This window comes from Myxine glutinosa, chromosome 9 (assembly GCF_964187855.1).
Source record: "Myxine glutinosa chromosome 9, kmMyxGlut1.1, whole genome shotgun sequence".
NCBI classification, from domain to species: domain Eukaryota; kingdom Metazoa; phylum Chordata; class Myxini; order Myxiniformes; family Myxinidae; genus Myxine; species Myxine glutinosa.
Genome location: NC_136269.1, coordinates 26,193,192 through 26,218,754, shown reverse-complemented (window position 1 = coordinate 26,218,754; position 25,563 = coordinate 26,193,192). Strand labels below are relative to the sequence as shown.

The 25,563-nt window shown below is 40.2% G+C and overlaps 1 protein-coding gene across 1 annotated transcript in view; it reads right to left on the bottom strand.

Moving 5' to 3' along the window:
• The window catches only part of LOC137435534 (E3 ubiquitin-protein ligase TRIM9), a 207,790-nt gene that overhangs the window by 68,216 nt on the left and 114,011 nt on the right, over positions 1 to 25,563 (bottom strand). The window contains exons 4-5 of the mRNA XM_068129417.2: positions 8,818 to 8,928; positions 484 to 637 (exon numbers count right to left, since the gene is read on the bottom strand). Of these exons, the coding sequence (XP_067985518.1) occupies positions 484 to 637; positions 8,818 to 8,928 (265 nt within the window). The remainder of the gene's footprint in view (positions 1 to 483; positions 638 to 8,817; positions 8,929 to 25,563) is intronic.

Genomic DNA, 25,563 nt, shown 5'->3' with positions numbered 1-25,563 from the left:
ATGTTTTAATGATAATTACGACGTCATAGGGCACGTGGTTCGGCCGCCATCTTGGAAAAACCGAAAAACTTTGCACCTCTATATCTCCAAAAGTGCTGAATAGAAAAAATTGAGACATGGCTCATTGTAAAGAACTCTCCATGGGGGATAAAATATGTTAATGATGATGTCATAGGTGCCTCCATTATGACGTCATAATTTGACAGGTACAAAACTTCATCCGATCAAGATGAAATTTCTTGAGCATAATCTAGGAATAAAATGGTTTAGAAAAAAAATAATGATGACGACATCGGTCACCTGGTTCGGCCGCCATATTTGTTTTAACAAAAAAGCTTCAAAAACCACTGAAAATACATCCTGGCGAGGGTTTGCAATCTCTGATTGCTGTTTTTCTTGTTTTAAATGTAATGGCTTATTACCACATCAACATACGGCAGCAGAAACAAGCAAACATTACAGATGAAAAGACATGACATGTACCCTTGCTTTGTATGAAGTCCAGCTGGTGGATGGCTTGCAGCAGTGGCCCAGTATCCAGTGTCAGTTCAAAGTCAGGTGTCATGCGAGGTTGCAGTGCTCCGCGACCCCACTGCTCCTCCGTGCTTTGCACACGCTTGATGAGTGCATCTGAAACCTGAGACCAGAACAACAAGTCCATATATTCCATTGCGAGGGATGACTGACTCTATTGTCTATAGCTATACAATGTACTCCAAACCTCAGATGCGTGCATGTGCCCGTGGTCGTGAACGTGTGCGTGTGCTCATGCATGTCTGTGCACATGCAACCAGCTTGTGTATGTCTGTGTGCACGTGCAGGTACTCGTAGTTGTCTGTTTGTATGTGCCCATGACCATGTGCGTCCATGTGCATGCATCTATGCGCGTCTGCATGTGTCCGTGCACGTCTGCGTTTCTGTGTCTGAATCTGCATGCCTGTGCATCTGTGTCCGTGCCTGTGTGTCTGTGTCTGTGTCTGTGCAGTTCTATTGGTTGTTGTCGTTCCATCCAAAAGCAAAATGCAAGACCTAACTCTTGACATGTACACATTCAGTAATGCATTACTCAAACAGGGTGAGCTAGGAAGCAAACAGGATAATCGTTTCAATGTGGCATGTACGGTCTTGAGGTCAGAGTGCAGGGAATTAATGAAATGCCAAGTTTTATTACTCCAATCAATTCATTTTACCTCTCTACACCTCTTTTTAAAGCCTTGCAAGAAGAATACTTGGCTAGAGCAGCATGAAGTGTTCCACCAACTCCAGACTGAATAATCTGTTTCATATAAAACCGAATAATGCGATTGTGAATGCTTGTTCCAGGCAAAGTGCCCACAATAGAGTCGCCTTGACACAATGTCCCAGTTCCAATTAATGCCCACAATACCACCACGTATCAGCAATATGGGGTTCGGGTGTTTATGAGGGCATCGCCACATCAGAAAAGGATTTTCCATAACTCCAATCTGACAGCATCCAAGATTTGAAACTTTGAGAACCAGAGTTCCAATAACACCTCTCCATTTAGATGTGCACATTCTTCTTTGGCCAGTTGTTTTTTTTTATCCGTATAAGTGAAGGGATCCATGCAAAATGAATTATCCCTCTGGATGTGCAAAAAGAACTCACACTCTGGATGTGATCCAAGTTAATAAAAAAGTCAGGAAAAAGGTGTGGAATTGCTGACTCCTGGGAATGAGGCAGTTGTAAGGTCATGAGGTTATTATGGCAGCGGATTGCTTCCTTTCAATCCTAAATCGCATTCAAAGATATAGATAATTATTTGAGCGATATATTTCCTGTATACTTTGCATAATATGTGAAGGGGACAGTTGCCAACCATTAAGGCATGAAACAAACATTCTTAGCTGAAGTCTAAGGATATGCCACAAACTGCACCTGCATTGCCATCATAGATTGGACAAAAACAAATCTCTGACAATTGAATAAACTTCACCCTGTTTCTTGTCAATATATACCATGACAGTCTTTCTCAAACCAATTCCATTGCTATTTGTTTTTTAACAAATGCGTCCACCATCTGCCATTGTCGCTATCGACTCCTTCCAATCAAATAATGCATCTTCCTTGAGGTGTACTCAACTTCATTCTGACATTTTAACTCCTAAAATGAAAATCAACTGTTTGAATGAATGAATGAATATGAATGATCGTTTTAAGGTCATTTTCCCCGCTAGAGCGGGCCCCTTGTGGGCCCCATGACAATCATGGTTCCCTGTTTGAGGCAATGTTTTTATGGCCGGATGCCCTTCCTGACGCCAACCCATGGTCGCCTCTTACGATGCGCAGGGATACGGTGTACCTATTCTAAACCAGGGTACACACCGGGATCATTTATCCCAGCAAGCTGGTACTCAACTGTTTAATATGCTAAATCTCAGACAAGTACATTAATTAATCTTTCAAGGGATGAAACCCCATTCCGGGGCAGATGGAAGTGCTGTGTTTCGTGTTTACACTCACATCAATAATGTGAAAACAAACAAACAATTCAAGTAAAGATACATTCAAAGTGCACCGCCTCCATGCCAAATAAATAAACAACATATCCTCCAGAGTGCGACATTGCCGGACCACCGTCGGCACCTGGCAACGTGGCCGTGCAGCACACGGAGACGGGATTGGGAGGGAGCGGCGTACAATAATTGATTAATTGCATAAATAAAATAAATAATAATCGTCCAATAATTAATTTATTAATCAATTGTCTAATAGCATACCTAAACCACCTCTGCTTCATCTGAATCGGTAACTTTTTCAAATTTATTTAATTAAGCATTTGAAAAAAATAATAATCAAATAATTGATTAATCAATAAATCAAAAATACCCTTTATAGCCAAATCACTTGGTTATTGTCATGTCCAAATGTCAGCTTCCTAGCTCAAAAGGTGCCTGAGATATTGCCCAGAGGAGAAAGAAAATAAATAAGTACTTAATGATTAAAATAAATAGTATTCGTAAAATAATTAATTTCTTAATCAATTGTCTAATAGTATCCGTAAACCACCACTGTTTCATCCAAATCTGTAACTTTTTGAAAATTAAGTAATTAATTGAAAAAATTAAACAATTAATCGATTAATTGATTAATCAGTAAATCCAAAAGTACTCTTTATAGCCAAATCACTTGGTTATTGTCGTGTCCAAATGTCAGCTTCCTAGCTCAAAAGGTGCCTGAGATATTGCCCAGATGAGAAAGAAAATAAATAAGTAATTAATAATTAAAATAAATAAATAATAGTTATAAAATAATTAATTTCTTAATCAATTGGCTAATGGCATACCTAAACCACTACTGTTTCATCCAAATCTGTAAATGTTTGAAAATGTATTAATTAATCAAAAAATTAAATAATAATTGTTTAATTGATTAATCAATAAATCTAAAATACCATTTACAGCCAAATCTCTTGGTCGCTCTCATGTCCAAATATCAGCTTCCTAGCTCAAATGGTGCCCGAGGTATTGCCCAGATGAGAAAGAAAATAAATAATTAATTAATAAATCTATAATAACCAAGTAATTAATCAATGAATTGATTAATCAAAAAAAAACAAAAAATAACGTTTTACCAAAACACGTGCTCACTATTGTGCCCAAATTTCTGCTTCCTAGCTCAAAGGATGGCTGAGATATCGCCCGGACAAGGAAACAAACAACCCGAGTGAAAACTGAGTACTCCCCTTCGGTGCCGGGCAATGACCTTATGCAGCGCCTGGAGATGGAATAGGAAAAGAGCGGTGCACAACAAACAAACAAAAAAGCATCGATCCAAGAACAAATATGACATGCAACAACGAGATGTATGACATTGCATTCAGAGGTGAAGCCAAGGTCTTTTCTAGACGAGCTAGCCAAGCCTGTCTGTACATCCCAGGGCGAACCGTGTTCCATTTTATTATGTTATCATAAGTAAATCTTACACCCTATTATATACATGGATACCTGTAAGTGAAAATCTGATAGCCAATCTCAGAAGAGACCCTTTTAGCTTCCCAACTGAAAATGTGAATTTATCTCTTCCAAATGTTTCACCTTCTATCATTTAGCTATTTCCTGAGAATCAATATCCATATAGAGATGCACTTTCAAAGTGAAGGTGTAAGCATTGGCCATCTCCAGAAATAAATAAACATTTAATCACTGCATTCACTTGCAATCTTATATTTGTGGTGTAATGATACTCCAATGTCAAATTCGAATGAGTGAGAGTGACATGTTCTTGTCATGTCAGTGACATGTCATCAGCATGATGGATACAGAGGGGACAAGCAAATCCTTATGAAATGACAAAAACCAAGCATCATGAGTACAGCTTTGGTTTGAAATTAAAGAGAATCGCAATCGTGCTTCAACACATGGTGAGTGCTGATAACGCGAATGCCCACAAAAAAAGGAAAGCAAGTAAAGTGATGTCACTTGGCACCAATCACAGCCCTGACTCCCAAATAATTCATTTATTGAGATCAATAAATTATGGGACAAAGTAAACGGAAATCCGCCAATTGGCCGAACTTTGGAAAGTCTGTACAACAGAGGAATTTCTCTGGCAGGATACACTCTCACATTCGAGCTGTCTAGCCTAGGTTTGAATCCTCACCCAGCCATAAACTGCCATCCTGGTGTTTGGCAAACAGGGTGTTCTGTGTTTTGTGTGTGCTGTCCGTCAGGTGGCCGTTAAACTAGACGTCCTGATTGCATTCGTTGGTGGACGTCAAAGATCCCACAGTGTCCTTCACGAAGAGTAGATGACCTATCGCCAGCACCAAAGCCAAACTCCAAATTCCTGCTCTAACCCAGAGGGGGCGCTACATCAGTGGCAGAGACACACCCATAGAAAGTGATGCAGATGAAACTTGAATGGCACTCGGCAGAGCACAAACCTCCACCAGACTGAACAGTTTACGTTTTGTATCCCACTGATAGGCCGGATCTAGATACGGACTTGAATCACAATCTAATCGGCTTGTTCTTGTCACCAAACCAACTCAACTTCCACCATGATTCATCCGATTCCGTCCATAACCTTTTTCAGATATCGTGCTATATCCATAAATAAGATATCGTGCTATCATGCATAAATATAATGATTATTGTAATATCATGATATATCGTGCATAAATATCGTGATATCGTGCATAAATATAAGATATCGTGCATAAATATCGTGATATTGTGCATAAATATATGATATCGTGCATAAATATCGTGATATCGTGCATAAATATAAGATATCGTGCATAAATATAATATATCGTGCATAAATATAAGATATCATGTGACATACATAAGATACATCCGTATTTAAGATTTTTAAGATATCATTTTTGGCCCTTTCCCTCATTGGTGAAGAGAATCACTTAAAAATTATAGTATCCGGATCTTCACCAAAATATAATCATTTTGGCCTTGTCTCACACGCAACCTCTCCACCAAATTTCATCCGAATCTGTCCACAACATTCTGAGATATCTTGTTCACAAATAGATAGACAAACAGAGAGACAGGGGTGAAAACATAACCTCTGCCCACCTTCGGTGGTAGAGGTAAAAATGTCCTTATGCCCAGGCCCACATCCCATGTGTCCTTATGCCCTTATCCCTTATCATGTCCTTATGCATGTCCTTATCATGTCCTTATCATGTCCTTATCATGTCCTTATCATATCCTTATGCCCTTATGCCCTTATCATGTCCTTATGCCCAGGCCCACTTATGCCCATCATCATGCCACATCTAAAAGCCCAGGCCCAATAAAAAATTACAAACTTCTGGCGAAAGCAACTATTTGCTCTCAACAATCAATTTGCTTGAGCATTCAACAAATACAGCCCCAATGATTGAAAAAGCCGCCTGGTGTTGGCTTAGCGGTTAGGGTGCTGGCTTGGGATCCCAGGATCCTGGGTTCGAATCCCGGTTGATCGCTGAATTAACGCCAGGGGGGTTGACTCAGCCCGTCATCCTTCCGAGGTCGGCAAATTGAGTACCAGCTTGCTGGGATGAATGATCACGGTGTGTACCCCGATTTAGAATAGGTACACCGTATCCCTGCGCATCGTAAGAGGCGACCAAGGGTTGGCGTCAGGAAGGGCATCCGGCCATACAAAAAAACATTGCCTCAAACAGGGAACCATGATTGTCATGGGGCCCACAAGGCTAACCCCCACTCTAGCGGGAAAAATGGCCTTAAAACGATCATTCATTCATTCATTCATTCATTCAACTTATCCAAGGGCAATATGAGAAGAACCAAATTATCCACAACAAAAATATTTTGATAGTGTCGCACATTCATGATTGATCCAATGCATGCAACCGTACAAGATTAACCCCCACATAATCAAACTGCTTGAAAAAGCAATGGAGCTTTGAAACACCACATTTATATTACAGCACCCAGAAGGAAAGATCGAAATACCAGGAGTGAAGATATGTTGTGGCATCTTCCAGGGTGATAGCCTTTTGCTTCTCCTATTTTGCCTGATCCTGCACTGAGCAACCTCATTAATGACCAAGGACACTGATACACCCTGAGGTCAAATAAGAGAATGTCCAAAGAGCCAAGAAAGGTGACATGTGTACTTTACATGGATGATTTAAAACTTGTACCAAACGACAAAAAATTGGCAGAGCAACTCAAGTTACTGAAACAGTACTCCGGTGACATTCAAATGGAATTTGGCCGACATAAGTTTGCCAAGTGCACATTCATACAAGGTAGACCAACAAAAATGGACAACATAACTATTGACACAAAAATTCAATACAAGAGCTAGACAACGAAGCATCATACAAATACCTCAGAGTAGAGGGCCACCAAATATGTCACAAGCAAATGTGCAAAACAATTACCAAAGAATACCTGTGGAGAACAAGGCCGTTCCTGAAAACATACCTTTCTCCAAGGAACAAAATCAAAGCCATAAACCAACTCGTAATAACAGTATTCCAGTTCAACTGCAGAATAATAAACAGGCCACAATCAGAAATCAATAAACTGGATATCAAAACAAGGAAACTCTTCACCATCCGCAAAATGTTCTACAAAAATCAATGCATCCCGAGAATGTACCTGCCAAGACGAGAAGGAGGTAGCAGCCTGATGGAGCTCAACCAAGTACACAGAATGACAACTGGAGGGCTGACCGAATACATAAAAAGTGCAACAAACAACCAAATCCAATTTGTAAGCAAACATGAAGATAACAAACCAGAGAAGTATCCTTAACCCACCCAGCAAAAAAAAAATTCAAAGACAGGTGTGAATGGAAGATGTCACACAAGAAACTGAAACAGCAACGAATACAGCCCCAATGATTGAAAAAACGACAAAAGAAAAATTTCAAACGAAATATCAACAGATATACACCACCAACTGGGAAAATGATAAAAGAGCAGGACGGTATAAAAACAAGACCAACAGTCTAACAATGGCGTAGTCAGACTTGGACCTGCTGAGTCTTGGATCTGCTGAGATCTGCTGTCCCCCTGTCATGTGACCAGATTGCACAGCTCTGATTGGTGGACGTTTGTGAGGGACATACAGACAAGCACTGTGTTCCAGATGACATTGCCCGGGCTACTCTGTAAAAAGAGTTGGACAGATTCGGCATAGACAAAGAAGGCTCTTTGGAATGACAAAGAAGAGGTCAGCTCAACTTTGATGAGAACGAATTATAAATGCCCAAGACCAATGACACTCTACCAATGGCTTGAAGAAGATGGCAGGACTAAGTCAATGGGACAGGTGTATGTTCTGCAAGGTAGAAACCTTACGTATGAGCCACATCCTATCGAGATGTATGAAACACATGTCAGAACAGCTGTACACACAAAGGCACAACAAAGAATTTCGAGAATTCCATCGGCATATCTGCAAAAGTCTCAATATCCCAGTTCCAGAAAACGCATCGAACACATGAACAAAAAGCAATGACTGAAAACAAGGAAGTAATGCTCACATATGACCTAATGATACAATCGTGCGTGAACATTAAAAAAAACTGCTACCAGAGATAGTATTGAAGTACAAAAAGAAAATAAGGCATTGGTAATTGAGGTGTCAGTACCCAGCGATTTTGGCCTATACAACAGAGAAACCAAGAAAATGACCAAGTACCAGGATCTCAAGAATGAAGTGAAAAAGGGGATTTGCCCCCACTTCTTTGGCACACTCCCATATACACCCTGTAAGCATGAGTCAAAAGTCCTCTGCCCTTCTGGTCACAGAATAATAAATAGATGATTCAAGAATATATTATGATTTATGGGTAATGGGTAATGAACGTAGAGCAGCAACGAAGGCTGGAAAGGGTGGAAATGTGAATGGTTCGGTGGATGTGCGGAGTATCGTTGAGAGAGAGAGGAAGACAAATGATGAATTACGAAAGATAATGGGAATAGAGCCTGTGATGGATGCTGTGAAGAGAAACAGGTTGAGATGGTTTGGTCATGTGTTGAGGAAGGATGAATGTGACTGGTTGAGAAGAGTGATGGAAATGAATGTAGAAGGAAGTAGAGGACGGGGAAGACCGAGAAAGACTTGGCTGAAGGTGGTGAAAGAAGAAATGCGGGCAAGGGGATTAACAAGAGGAGATGCAGAAAATAGGGCAAAATGGAGAAGATTGTCATGGGGCCCGCAAGGCTAACCCCCACTCTATCAGGGAAAATGGCCTTAACATGCCTGTTGTTGTTTTTGTTGTATTCAAGAATATAGATTTTTCTTCCAGAAAATGTGGCAAAGCACAAAACCGGAATGTAAGACGGTATAAGGATGTACAGATTGCTGATCATACCTGCAGAAATCCACTTGGGTCATTTTCCTTCATCACCTCGAGGCAAAATTCCATTAGGCCCGTGGTTTGACGAAGTTTCACAGAACAATGGCTCATCTGATCACGAACCACCTGTAAAAAAAAATCATCAGCAACTTCTGCTTGTTTACAATCTTTGTCGTCTTCAGGTTGTTATTCACTTGTAGGATAACATTGAACTTAGATATAGGAAACCAGTACATCATGACAAATTACCTAAACCATTACTTTGAAGATCGATGTAAATAATGATACCAGATGAAGAACTGGATCATGAGATTATTTTAACTCGTAACGGCACCCGCCCTATGGGCGGCGCTTCAATTGGGAGGCCCAAATGAAAAGGCAAAATATCAGAAATTTAAGGCTTTTAAAATTTTAAACGATTCATATAAACATCCGTTGAATCACATCACACGCAAATCATCAAAATCTAAACAGTACATGGCGCCCATTTTGAAAAAAGATTGAATTCTGCAAAACGGAAGCAGCCGCTACACGTCTTTCTCAGTCGCACGTTTATGTGTGAAGAGTGCGCGCCGAATCTGTAACACGGAAGAGGCCACTACACCTGTTTCTCAGTCGCACGTTTATGTGTGAAGAGCGCGCGCCGAATCTGTAACACGGAAGCGGCCGCTACACCTGTTTCTCAGTCGCTTTGCACACGTTGCCGTGTTACTTCAGAGCCACATGTTTATTTAGGAAGAGTTCGTCAGGAGTCGATCTACTCTCTCCTGGTACATAGAATTTCAACAAAAGTCACATCACTGTTCATATCGGTAAATATTATTCCATAATGTTTGAAAAAACTGGAAAATTGTAAAATTGGAAAAACAATATAGCCTATTTTACTCCCAGGGGTCCCAGGAATACCCACCCCAAATATCGTTGAAATTGGTTCAGCCGTTTTTGCGGTACCTTCGAACGGAAGGACGGACATTTGGTGAATTATAGTAAGATACCATACCTGCATCAATACTGCCCACATGACAACCTTCTTGACTCTTCCGTTAATGTATTGAGCTGGATGGCATTTACATCCTTTCATTTCCGAAGATGCACGGATGGCAATATATGCTGGTAGTATAGCCTGCATTTATTACTCCGTGCACACGAGGCGAAAAGCGGGGTAGGCAAATTGTTTAAATTCTGTCTGTCATTCTGTCTCCGAATGTTTTTGATCGAGAAACAACTAAATTTAAATTGAATGTTATATTTTGAACACAAATTGGAACGTGAATCGAAAAATAAACCTGTAGTTTAGCACGACTTTCGCTCTGAATTTGGCCAGATCTCACATGCTCAGAGAGGAGTGAGATAAATATTTTTTACTCTGCCATTCAAACAAAATTGAAAGTCAATCCAAACAGGAAACTTACTGTTTTTAGGGATGTCGTAAAGAACTTCCGGGCAAACGTCTGGGCTTTTTTCTTACAATTTTTAAATCCTCTATTTTATTTCAACTGAATTATATACTTGAACACCATTCAAGTAGAATATTGATGTATACTATAGGTACACTTGAACACTGTTCAACTTAAGTACACATGCAAGCGTGGTAACGGTCGTAAGACGAAGACGATGAGAATGTTGAACATTGTGGAACACAAATCGCCTTTTTGCCACTTGCACAACCCTTCCATTTTTGCACTACAGTAATACCTCCTATAACGCTGCTTTTCAGGATGCTGTTTCATTATAGCACTCTTCCTCCTGGGTGTAATTGCTATACACGTTCTTAGTACTGGTAAATCGAAAAGAAGAAGAAGAACCAAAGATTTCGTGTGCTGTGGAGGAGAAGGAACCAAAACTGAGGGAGTTCAACCTATAGGGCAATTAATCCATGTTGTCAGAGGGCATCGCCAAGGTCAACGAGATCCTCGACATTTGGTCCAAGAACGATCGTGACTGGGAACGCAGGGGCACTGTCAAGAGAGCTGTTTCTGGCAGATATCGGAAATGGCCACCAGGAAATGCTCCAGGAGAGGAAACAGCAGGCAAGGCAGTCTACTCTAGATTCTGGGCTTAAAGCAGGAAAGCAGTTAAGAAAAAGGTGACACTCTGGACATTACATCGAGTCTGGTAAGTAATGTATCGTGTACCCTTCTCATATTGTACTACCTCTGGCCTATTAGTAGTGTATTAACTGTGCCCTATTAGCATTAACACGGTGCAACTTAACATGGTCCGGCGTTCAGAATTACCAAGTCTACAATCCCTTAAGGATTGCCCAATTAATAACCAAACCTGGTGGTGTTCGTGCGGAAAGCCAGGAAAACGGGAAAGTGCATATCATAATTAAAAAGGTTGTTTATTTACAAAAAATAAATAATGACTCACACTTGGTGATAAAACCTGAGACGCAGGTTTAATTGCACTCGCAATATATGACGATGTCGTGGGCAATCCCTCCCCCGGGAAGCCTCAACTCATTCGCGACCGATATCAAAAAAGTCCGCTCGCAGCCTCGATGCGACGTTACGGCTCCTCTCCCCTCTTCCGGCCTCTTTTCCACGTCTTCCTTTCTCATTCACAAACAATAAGGCATGGGGACCTTCACAATTCACTGCCCTCCAAGGACGATTTTTCGCATTGGCCAACGCATTCGGAGTTGGAGTAGCCTGACTCCGATCCTGATTTCTCCTTTTCAGGGCGTAACATTGGGACATCATATGCCCAGGTTTCTTGCAAAAAGCCCAAGTTGGCCCGCAGGAAAATCCCGTGGTCTGCCTCGAGCCCCCTGGAAGGTAGGTCTGCCTTGGACAATCAGTCTTTTTATCACTAAAATTTGAGGTACCAGATTTTCCTCGCTACTCCTCTCTGGGCTGCGTCCATGAGAATTTGCTCTCCAAGCCTGATTTAATGTAACTCCCCTGGCTACCTCTAGGCAGGAAATTAGGTTTGTGAAACCTCCATCCTGTGGGTCAAGGCAGAGTCATCTGCCAATGTTTCTGCCTCATGCAACTCAGGTACTTTTCTTTCATCCAAATGAACTTTAATGTCCGCGTGGACACACTGTTTAAATTCTTCCACCAAAATAAATTGTCGTAAACGGTGGAAGTCTTCCCCAATCTCCTTTGAATCACTCCACCTATCAAACATAGTTTCCTTTTCTCTGGTAAACTCCACATGGGTCTCACTCTCCCTCTTCCTGGCATTCCTAAATATTTGTCGGTAAGCTTCAGGGACCAATTCATAGGCTTTGAGAATGGCTTTCTTCACTATCTCATAATCTGCACATAGGTCAATCGGTAAAGCCGAATCGATATTTTGAGCTTAACCCACCAGAACACCTTGTACTAACATAGTCCAGGACCCCACAGGCCATTTTAACATCTGAGCCACCTTTTCAAAGTGTAAAAAGAACTTGCCTACCTCCTTTTCATTAAAGGGTGGAACCAGTCTTACATGCCTACGAATATCCCAAGAGTTCTGACTTGTTGTCTAACTATCCGGCACGGATAAGATTTCTCTCCGTCCTCCCAGTAATTCAAGCTCCTTGAGTTTACTTTCCTTCTGATACTCCATGTCCCATTCCTTTAAGTCCCTCTCAGCTTTTCTTTCCTCTGCTCTTTCCTTTTCTGCTTTCAATTCCAACTCTTTTAATCTTTCCTGGCTCTGCAGTTGCATCTCCATTTTCCGGAGCTCCATATTTCCTTTTTCCTCTGGTAACCAATCCAATGCTACCTCTTCCCATTTTTTCTCTCCCACTAAATATTCTACCACCAACGTCTGAATCTCTGCCTTCTTCATATTAACTCGGACCTCCAAGTTACAGTGTTTGACCAACGTCCTATGTTCCGATCTTTTTAACTCCTGGAACTGTGCCTCGTTAGGGGACTTCACAAAATTTTCCACGTCAAACACCACTGTGACTATTCGTTAGCAAGTCTGTCAACCTTCACGCAAAAATTGTCAAATTTGGGAATGTTAGGGAATGTCAAATTTGGGAATGTCAAATTTGGGAATGTTTGGGAATTCTATCCCGGATGACGAAAATGTTAGGGAATGTCAATCTCGGTTGAGCCCCCAATTTCTGTTACGTATTTCCTCCCCAAACCCCGGTTACAGTGCACCTCAGAGTCTCGAGAGGGAATGTGGCAGAAAGATTTGTTATTTTGAGTGTTCTAATAAACCATGGTAAAACCACACCAATGCAATTGTACAACAAAACAAGTAATTGTATTAAGAACTCTCACATACACAATAATAACACTCTTAAAGAAAGTACAATGAAAATGTCACTTGTATCAAATGAACAATACATAGGATGGTACCATCATTCCCCAATGCTCTCAAAGCAATGAACTCATGATCCGCCAAATGTGAGTGGAATGTAACATCCCCCAAAGTCCATGCACTAATCTCCATGCTGGTTGAAGCCGTGCAGAACGACGAGAACAGGCAGGTATCGGCACGGCAGCAAACGAGGAGTTACGAGGTGAGAGGTCGATATGGGAATTGAGCCGATAGGTAAACCAACGGCAATCAACACGATGAGGTCAATATAGACATCCCAAGGACAAAACAAGATGCACCAAGCAGACAGCCTCTTCGAGGACAAAATGGCGTATCGGCCTGCAATGGAGGCGCTGGCTCCCTCCAACAATGACTCACACTTGGTGATAAAACCTGAGACACCGGATTAATTGCACTCGCAACATATGGTTATGTTGCGGGCAATCCCTTTCCCGGGAAGCCTCAACTCATTCACGTCCAATATCAAAAAAGTCCGCTCACAGCCTCGATGCGACATTACGGCTGTATCTCCCTCTCCCTGCCGATCCTCCTCTCCCCTCTTCCGGCCTCTTTGCCGCCTCTTCCTTTCTCCTTCACAAACATTTATTTTTACCTTTTACTAAAGTCATCTCCATATCACACAAAAATCTTAACAACAATATTACCATTTGTTGAAATCCATTAATCTGTTCTAAAGTTATATCACGACAAACAAACAGACAGACACAGCACCTTTTATAATATAGATGACCTCTGCCCTATTACTATCATATTACCTAAGCCCTATTAATATCGCATTATCTTTGTCATTTTCGCATTGCATTACATACTGCACACCCTTTTGGGCTGGCAAGATAGCCCAAAGGTATGCATACTCACCTTTGAACTGCACAGCCTGGGTTTGAATGTCAACCCAGCCATAAACTGTCAATCTGGTATTTTGTCTGCGGGGGCGATTCATCAGTGCGTGCACTGTTCACCAGATGTACATTAAGCCGGAGAACTTGTCTACCAGTACTAAATTTTGGTAAACGTTAAAGACCACATATCTTTCCTGAAAAGCAGACGAGTTATCGAGGGGGCCCTGAACTGATTCAAATTTCCTACCTAAACTGTAGGTAGTAAGTAGTCTGATCTTTTTGGCGATTCCTTGACACCAGGTTATACTGATTGCTATCTTGGAGTTTGGTTGTTGTCTGAACAGCAGCTTCTGCACTATAAACAAATTCATATTTCCAAAATGTTTGCATGCCACATGTTGAATGGCTTTCTTCAGCTAAGACAGGCCATGATGATGATAAACTGTGCCCTTTTTGGATTTTTTTTTATTTTTTTTTATTTTTTTTGTAAACTGAATCGAGGCTCGTGAAAGAGCTAACATTTATTTCACAAACAAATCAACCAGACAAACAAAATATACAAAAAGAGGGAGCGGAAGACAAGATGGGGAGAGAAGGGGAAGCACACAACCACAACATTTGAGAGCAGGGAGAAGTGTGGGAGGGAGAGGGCTTGGGGGCAGGAGGCGTGGGAAGGGGGGGGGGGGGGTGGGAGAAGTATAAAACACAAGGGGACCGAAATTAGCAGGGGTAGAAAAGATCAAGGTTTTGGATGGGGGAGGATAAGAGATGGTGGTGAACAGCTGTTTTAAAGACCTGGAGGGTGGAGTGGGATTGAAGAGAGTGAGGGAGTTTGTTCCAGAGGCGGGAGAAAAGAGGAATGAAGGAGTGATGGTGAGCAGAAAGTCTTGATTTTGGCAGTTTAACCATAAGAGGGTTGCAGGCAGATCTTGTGCGACCTGTAGGAATATTTGGGGGACAGAGCCCAGAGAGGGCTGGGGGGGCAAGGCCAGAGAGGAGTCGGTAGAAGACGGAAAGACCACCAACCTGCCTTGGGTGAGTGAGTGAAAGGCCCTTGGAGTTAGCTTCATCGCGGGAGATTCCAATGATTCTGAACGCTTTGGTTTCAACAGCGTGAAGACGGGCTAGCTGTGAGGCAGGAGCACCAGACCAGAGGGGAGAGCAGTATTCCATAGAGCTGCGGATGAAAGCCTTGTATGTGGTGAGGAGCTCAGGAGTGCCAAGGAAGGACTTCGCACGACGGAGGATGCCCAGTCGGCGACTGGCTTTGGAGGCCAGATTTGAAATGTGGTTTTCCCAGGAAAGATCATGGCAAATAGTGAGACCCAAAAGCTTGAGTGACAGAACTTCTTGGAGAGGATTATTCAGAAAGTAGATGGGAGGGTTTTCCAGTCGGTCTTTTCGGAGAGACATCGTAAGAGTGTGAGATTTATCAGGATTGAAAGACATGTTCCATTTGTTTACCCAGTCTGTGATTTTGTCCAGGTCTGCAGAGAGTGATGAGGCTGCAGACTGCCGATCTGAGGGATGAGGAATGGAGCGACAGAGAGTAGAGTCGTCAGCAAAGAGATAGAGAGGATTTTCAAGAGAGTCAGAGAGATCATTGATGAAGACCAGAAAAAGCACAGGGCCCAGAACACTACCTTGGGGAACTCCAGCCTGAACAGGAAGAGGAGATGAGAGAAACCCATTCAGGGCCACACATTGACTACGACCAGAGAGGAAGTCCGCCAGCCATGCGTGGAGATTTCCATGGATACCAAAATTATTTTCTGTGTATACTAATTCGAGGCTCGTACAAGAGCTAACACACAGCACATATCATAAAGGGAGCGGGAGACAACAGGGGGTGAGAGAGAGGGAAGCACAACAACAGCAGAGAACAGGGACATCAGGAGTTCTGTGGAAGAGAGATGACTGGGGCAGGGTACACGGTGTAAGCAAGATGGACATTGCAGGGACTTTCAGGAGAGAAAACAGAATTTAACGGAGCTGGGTATGTGATGGATTAACTGGGGTTGACAAGATCATGGTTTGGGATGGGGGAAGATAAGAGATGGTGGGGAACAGCTGTTTTGAAGACCTGGAAGGAGGAGTGGGATTGAAGAGAGTGAGGGAGTTTGTTCCAGAGGTGGGAAAAAAAGAACAATGAAAGAATGAAGGTGAGCAGAGAGTCTTGATTTTGGAAGTTTCACCACAGAAAGCTGATTCTCCTGCGATGAAGCTGATTCTGAGGGCCTTTCACTCTCACCGCAGGCAGGTTGGTGGTCTTTCTATCTTCCTCCGACTCCTCTCGGGCCTTTCTCCCCCTGCTCTGTCTGTGCTCTATCCCCCAAATATTCCTCCAGGTCGCACAAGATCTGCCAGAAACCCTCTTCTGGTAAAACTACCAAAATCAAGACTCTCTGTTCACCTTCACTCTTTCATTCCTCTTTTCTCCCGCCTCTGGAACAAACTCCCTCACTCTCTTCAATCCATCTCCTCCCTCCAGGTCTTTAAAACAGCTGTTCACCACCATCTCTTATCTTCCCCCTTCCAAAACCTTGTTCTTTTCTACACCTGTTAAATCACCCCAAATCCACCTCTTTCAATCTCAAACTTCATTCCTGAAATTCCTAGTAGTGTTCATTTGCTTTATACCGCGTACCCATCCCCCTCACCTCTCTCCAGCCCTTTCCCTTCCACAGATCTACCGACGTCCCTGTCCTTTACTGTTGTCGTGCTTGTGTGCCGCCCCCCCCCCTCTTGTCTCCCACTCCCTTCATTGTATGTTTTATGTGTCTGTGCATGTTTTCATGTTCAATGTGTTAGCTCTTACACGAGCCTCGATTATGTATACAAAAAAGGGGGTTGCTGACAGATCTTGTGCGTCCTGTAGGAGTACCGGGGGACAGAGCACAGACAGAGCAGGGGGTGCAAGGCCGGAGAGGAGTTATTAGAAGACACAAGACCACCAACCTGCCTGCGGTGAGAGAGAGAAAGACCCTCAGAATCAGCTTCATCGCGGGAGATACCAATGATTCTAAAAGCCTTGGTTTCTACAAAGTGAAGCCGAGCTAGGTGTGAGGCAGGAGCACCAGCCCAGAGGGGAGAGCAGTATTCCATCAAGCTGTGGATGAAAGCTTTTTAAGTGGTGAGGAGCTCAGTTGTGCCAAGAAGGAAGGCATGACAGAGGATGCCCATCTGCGACTGGCTTTGGAGGCCAGCTTGGAAACAAGATCATGGCAGATACTGAAACCCAAAAGCTTGGCTGAGAACTTCTTCTTCAGAGCTTCAGAAGACAGAAGGTGAGAGGGGAGGAGGGGTGAGAGGAGAGTTTTGAAGGGGAGAGGTGAGGGGGGAGTTTTGGATGGGTAGGTTTTGGGGGTAGGTAGTGTTGGAATGGGAGGTAGGAGGGAGTAGAGGATGGGGATGGGGACATGGATTGGGACGCTGGTAAGAGATAGGGTTATGTAGGATAGGTAGGGAGAGCTTTGGACAGTGTTGGAGATTGCAAAAGAGCTCGGAGAGAGGGCAGGATAAGGAGGAAGACAAAAGGCTAGGTGGTGACGGGATGAGGCACAGTGAGGATTAATATGAGGGGGGTGGCAGAGGGAAGTAGGTGATTGGAGGTGGAGGAAGTGGGGTTGGGGAGAGATAGGGTGAGGGGAGGAAGAGGAGAGGGAGGAGGAGGAGGGGGAAGAGGAGGAGGAGGCTGACTTGTGGATGTGAGAGCGGGCAACGTTGAGAAGGAGGGGGTGATGGGGGAGATTTGAAGGGGCATGGGTATTGTATTATCAGTGCCCCTTTGGAGCTCGGATAGTGGAAAAAAAACTGATCCCAAATTATTTTAAGGCCTGTGGTACTGATAATACTACTAAAATTAATACCATTGCAGCGCATTCTTCATGCAGAAATGGATTTCTGTGTGAAGCAGATCAATCAGCAGGGATAACATGCCTGGAATACTATGCACATAGCATTCTGATCACATTATGGCTGAAGATTGATCTGAGGACGAGCATTTTCGCTCAGGGAAAATGAAGTGGAGACTTTTAGATGCACTTGCAAGACGTGCAGCGATTAGGACACTTTCAGAACATTGGTCAGAATAATTATAAACTATAAAGCAGCACTCTCCATTTTTTAAAAAAGAATTTGACGCAAACACACGCACTTTTTTGTGTGTATGTATGTCTATATATATATATATAAATATATAAATATATAAAAATATAAATACATATATATACATAAATATATAAATATATAAATATATAAATACATATATATACATAAATATATACATAAATAAATAAATATATAAATACATATATATACATAAATATATAAATATATAAATATATAAATACATATATATACATAAATATATAAATATATAAATACATATATATATACATAAATATATAAATATATAAATACATATATATACATAAATATATAAATATATAAATACATATATCATATATATACATAAATATATAAACAAGTACAAATACATTCAAAGTACACCGCCCCATGCCAAATAATTAAATATGCTGCAGCGCGGCATTGCCGGGGCGCCTCTGGCGCCCGGCAATACCGCAGTGCAGCTCATTGAGGCTGCATTGGGAGGGAGAGGTGTACACTAATTGATTGATTAATTGTATAATTAAAATCAATAAAAGATTATCACAAAATATTTTCATAATCAATTGGCTAATCGCATAACTAAACCACTAGTGCTTCATCCGAAGATGTATCTTTTAGAAATTTAATTAAATAAGTCATTTATAAAAAATTAAATAATTAATTGATTACTCAATAAATAATTAATCGATTAATCAATAAATAATTAATAGATGAAATGATTAATCAATAAATCAAAAATATCCTTGATAGCCACATCACTTGGTCACTCATGTCCAAATATTAGCTTCCCAGCTCAAAAGGTGCCTGAGATATTGGCCAAATGAGAAAGAAAATAAATAAATGATTAATAATGAAAATAAATAAATAATAATCATAAAAAAATTAAATTATTAATCAATTTGGTCAGAGAACACATAAACTACCACTATTTCATCAGAATCTGTAACTTTAAAAAAAAAAAATTTTTTGTCATTAATCGAATAATTAAATAATTAATCGATTAATTGATTAATTAATAAATCAAAAATATCCTTTGCAGCCAAATCACCTGGTCATTGGCATGTCCAAATATCAGCTTCCTAACTCAAAAGGTGCCTGAGTTAATAATGGTCAGAAGAGAAATGAAATTTAATTAATTAAATAAGTACTTAATTAAACGCTAATAATTAAATAACTCCTCAATTAATTGATTATTCAAAAAACAAAAAATACCGTATTTGACAAAGGACTTGCTCACTACTGTGCCGAAATTTCAGCTTCCTAGCTCAAAGGATGGCTGAGATATCGCCCGGACAACCAAGAAAACAAGAAAGAAAACAAACAAGTACAAATACATTCAAAGTACACCGCCCCATGCCAAATAATTGAATATGCTGCAGCGCGGCATTGCCGGGGCGCCTCCGGCGCCCGGCAATACCGCAGTGCAGCTCATTGAGGCTGCATTGGGAGTGAAAGGTGTACACTAATTGATTGATTAATTGTATAATTAAAATCAATAAAAGATTATCACAAAATATTTTCATAATCAATTGGCTAATCGCATAACTAAACCACTAGTGCTTCATCCGAAGATGTATCTTTTAGAAATTTAATTAAATAAGTCATTTATAAAAAATTAAATAATTAATTGATTACTCAATAAATAATTAATCGATTAATCAATAAATACTTAATAGATGAAATGATTAATCAATAAATCAAAAATATCCTTGATAGCCACATCACTTGGTCACTCATGTCCAAATATTAGCTTCCCAGTTCAAAAGGTGCCTGAGATATTGGCCAAATGAGAAAGAAAATAAATAAATGATTAATAATGAAAATAAATAAATAATAATCATAAAAAAATTAAATTATTAATCAATTTGGTCAGAGAACACATAAACTACCACTATTTCATCAGAATCTGTAACTTTAAAAAAAAAAATTTTTTTGTCATTAATCGAATAATTAAATAATTAATCGATTAATTGATTAATTAATAAATCAAAAATATCCTTTGCAGCCAAATCACCTGGTCATTGGCATGTCCAAATATCAGCTTCCTAACTCAAAAGGTGCCTGAGTTAATAATGGTCAGAAGAGAAATGAAATTTAATTAATTAAATAAGTACTTAATTAAACGCTAATAATTAAATAACTCCTCAATTAATTGATTATTCAAAAAACAAAAAATACCGTATTTGACAAAGGACTTGCTCACTACTGTGCCGAAATTTCAGCTTCCTAGCTCAAAGGATGGCTGAGATATCGTCCGGACAACCAAGAAAACAAACAAACAAGAAACCAGAGTGAAAACTGAGTACTCTCTTTCAGCGTGCGTCACTGCCGAGCCCCCTTCGGTGCCCAGCAATGACGATTTGCAATGCCTGGAGATGGCATAGGAAAGGAGCGGTGTACAACAAGAAAACAAACAAGAAACCAGAGTGAAAACTGAGTACTCTCTTTCAGCGTGCGTCACTGCCGAGCCCCCTTCGGTGCCCGGCAATGACGATTTGCAATGCCTGGAGGTGGCATAGGAAAGGAGCGGTGTACAATATATAAATATATAAATACATATATATACATAAATATATAAATATATAAATACATATATATATACATAAATATATAAATATATAAATACATATACGTATATACATAAATATATAAATATATAAATATATAAATACATATATATACATAAATATATAAATATAGAAATATATAAATACATATATATACATAAATATATAAATATATAAATATATAAATACATATATAATATATACATAAATATATAAATATATAAATACATATATAATATATACATAAATATATAAATATATAAATACATATATATACATAAATATATAAATATATAAATATATAAATACATATATACATAAATATATAAATATATAAATACATATATATATACATAAATATATAAATATATAAATACATATATAATATATATACATAAATATATAAATATATAAATATATAAATACATATATAATATATATACATAAATATATAAATATATAAATATATAAATACATATACTGTATATACATAAATATATAAATACATATATATATACATAAATATATAAATATATAAATACATATATATACATAAATATATAAATATATAAATACATATATATATACATAAATATATAAATATATAAATACATATATATACATAAATATATAAATACATATATATACATAAATATATAAATATATAAATACATATATATACATAAATATATAAATATATAAATACATATATATCTATATATATAAAACACAGTTTGTGTGTGTGTGTGTGTAATGTTACCGATAGACTCCTAAACGGAGAGGCTTACGTGCTTGATATTTGGCATAGACATGGCCATTGAGCCTGGGACGAACATGGCCGAACTCAAAATATTTGACGATCCATATTTTTTATTCATATTTACCTCAGCGCATTTCAGCGCACGGAATCAACGGAATCAGAGCAGGTGGGCGCTGATTCGCTCAGAGCGATCACGTGATGATGCTATGACGCTATGAACGCTATGACGCTATGAACGCTATGACGCTATGAAAAAAAAAATCGCTATGACGCTATGAAACGCTATGAACGCTATGACGCTATGAACGCTATGAACGATATGACGCTATGACGCTATGAAACGCTATGAACGCTATGACGCTATGAACGATATGACGCTATGACGCTATGAACGATATGACGCTATGACGCTATGAACGATATGAACGCTATGACGCTATGAACGCTATGACGCTATGACGCTATGAAAAAAAAAATCGCTATGACGCTATGAAACGCTATGAACGCTATGACGCTATGAACGCGATGACGCTATGACGCTATCAAAAAAAAATCGCTCGCTTTACCAAGGGGCTCGCACTCCCCCCGTTCCCCTCCCCTTCCCTTCCCCCTCCCCCTCCCCTCCCCCGCCCGGCAATGCCGGGTACTTCTGCTAGTATATACATAAATATATAAATATATAAATACATATATATACATAAATATATAAATATATAAATATATAAATACATATATATATATACATAAATATATAAATATATAAATATATAAATACATAAATATATAAATATATAAATACATATATATACACAAATATATAAATATATAAATATATAAATACATATATATACACAAATATATAAATATATAAATACATATATATATACATAAATATATAAATATATAAATACATATATATATATATACATAAATATATAAATATATAAATATATAAATACAAATATATACACAAATATATAAATATATAAATACATATATATATACATAAATATATAAATATATAAATACATATATATATACATAAATATATAAATACATATCTATCTATAATTCCATTAATCTCTGTGTGTATGTGTGTATGTGTGTATGTGTGTATGTGTGTATGTGTGTTTGTATGTTTGTCTGTGACCGCTGTTTCTCGACAACCACGGGTCCGATATACTTGAAACTTGCCAGGTATATTGCTGGGGACCCGAGGATGTGCCTTTTCAAGGTTTGAAATTAATCGGACAAGTAGTTACCGAGCTATGGCGATTTCTTTACCAAACACCGCAAGCCGTTCGCTTAGGACCAAACCATTGCATGTAAATAGAGGGGGGGATTGTCACCGTACTCGCAAGCCGTTCGCTTTGGACCAAACCATTTCATGTAAATAGAGGGGGGGATTGTCACCGTACTCCCAAGCCGTTCGCTTTGGACCAAACCATTTCATGTAAATAGAGGGGGGGGATTGTCCCCGTACTCGCAAGCCGTTCGCTTTGGACCAAACCATTTCATGTAAATAGAGGGGGGGGGGGGGGGGATATAATTTTAGATATATATATAGTACGGGCATGCCCTAGTATATATAACTGTGAGAAATAGTAGAAACTCCACAGTACGAGCAGGGCGTCTCATTTGCATTAAGTAAATAATCGGGAGATTAAATCAGACGTGGACATATCTTTGGGACGTCGATCTTTCATTTGTCAAGCTTTCGTTTAACTTGGGGACGACTAAGAAGAAGACCTTTGTTGGCCGAAAGCTTGTCAAATTAAAGATCGACGTCCTGAAGCTACGTCCGCGTCTGATTTAATCTCCCGATTATATATACTAGGGCATGCCCGTACGATATATATATCTAAAATTATATCCCCCCCCCTATTTACATGAAATGGTTTGGTCCAAAGCGAACGGCTTGCGAGTGGTGACAATCCCCCCCCTCTATTTACATGCAATGGTTCGGTCCAAAGCGAACGGCTTCCGGAGTTTGGTAAAGAAATCGCCATCGCGTACACAAACGCGCAGGAAAGCGAATGAATCGCAAATTCGTTTTTATTAGTTGTAAAACATAATGCCCAATTATTCAATTATCGCCAACGTATTTTGGCTGTTTGCAATTTAATCGCAAGGCAAAGTAGAAAGAGAAGAGGGAAAAAAAGAAAAGCCTTGCCTTGCTGCAAACAGCTGCTGCAAACAACAACAACATGGAAGGCTGCACTGTCCGGAAGTTGGCATATCGCAGTTACGATTATTTTAGTGTTAATGGCCAATTATTCAATTAGCGCCAACGTATTTTGGCTGTTTGCAATTTAATCGCAAGGAAAAGTAGAAAGAGAAGAGGGAAAAAAAGAAAAGCCTTGCATTAACGCATTAACGCTTGCATTGCATTAACGGTTCGGCACACGTGATAGCTCGCTGCTCTCTGATTGGTTGAAGCGTTTTTTGGACATAGCTCGGTAGGTACTTGTCCGATTAATTTCAAACCTTGAAAAGGCACATCCTCGGGTCCCCAGCAATATACCTGGCAAGTTTCAAGTATATCGGACCCGTGGTTGTCGAGAAACAGCGGTCACAGACAAACACACAGACAGACACACAGAGATTACTGGCATTATAGATAGATATACAGACTTGGCATTTAATATGGAATTTATTTTTTTCTTGCCTTGTGTTTACTTTTTAAACTCAGTTTATCAATCTGGTGAGTTTCTTTTACACTTTGGTGATTTATTTGTTAAAAGAACCATGTCACTGATTGTCTGTCGCAGCAAGAAGTCAACAACAGGATTATATCACAGGTGGCGTGGCAAAATGTACAGACAGGTGCATTTGACGATTGGCTTCACAGTCGGGTATACAAGGGTTGTTGCGTTCTGTATTAGTGGAAAACAACTGCTGCACATCTCCAAAAGTTATTGCCGCTTCCTCTGGAGATGGTCCGTCAACTCGACAATGCTGTTTGTCATGGAGTGGTGGCTTTACGAAATTCCGCCATGAAACAGCGTGCTATTGCTCGGCAGTATGGCATCACTCAAGATCAGGTGTCAAAGATCCTGAAACGAAATGCTCAGAGGGGTGTCCCTACTCCAATACCGAGGACAGGACGTCCCCGCAGAACCACAAGGAGGGATGATCGCCAGCTGCACCGGTCAGTCCGCAATGGCCGTACCAAGTCAGCTAATCGGCTTAGGGCTGAGTGGCAGCAACTGACAAATGTGCCTGCATCCAGAAGGCCAGTCAACCAACGACTGGTTCAAGCAGGCTATCGTGCCAGGCGTCCCCTGAGAAAGCCACGCCTGACCAGACAACACCACCAGCGCCGATTGCAGTGGGCCATAGAGCACCGTCAATGGCAGCCAGGACACTGGAATCACGTGATCTTCAGTGACGAGTCTAGATTTCTGGTCTATCATCAAGATGGCCGCGTCCGAGCGCGCAGACAAGTGCATGAAGCCTACAACAAAGATTGTATAGTGCCAAGAGTCCAAGCTGGAGGTGGTGGGGTGACCGTTTGGGCTGCTTTTCATGCAGGGGGCAAAACTGACCTGGTTGTTCTGAATGGAAACCTGAACCAGTTCAAGTACAGGGCCATTCTGGAAGAAACATTGCTTCCATTTGCTCATGCAGCCTTTCGAGGAAACTTTGTCTTCCAAGATGACAATGCACGGCCTCATCGTGCTCGCATGATCCAACACTTTCTTGCTGACCGTGGTGTAGAGCATATGGAGTGGCCTGCCATGTCCCCGGATATGAATTCGATAGAGAACTTGTCGGCAGAATTAACGCGTCAAATCGACCACTTGGACCAGCAGCCGACCTCTGTGCGTGAATTGCAGCAGGCTATTGTCACTGCATGGCAAGCGATTCCTGTCCAAACCTTGGCAAATCTCGTGAACAGCATGCCTCGACGTGTACGTGCTCTCCTGAATGCTCGTGGGGGTTACACGAAGTACTGAACTGTAATTTTACTGTCCGTAATCCCAGTCGTAATTTAACTTTTGTTAAAAAAAAAAAAAATTGGCTAATGTGCAAAATAAAGAGATACTTCTGGAAAACGTACAGAGGTTTACCACAGTACTGTCCATGAATTGAGTTCGATATCAGTTTACATCACTTTCAAGGATCAATTTATTTGTTTCAAAATGTCAAATGTGGTTTTTGTTTCTTT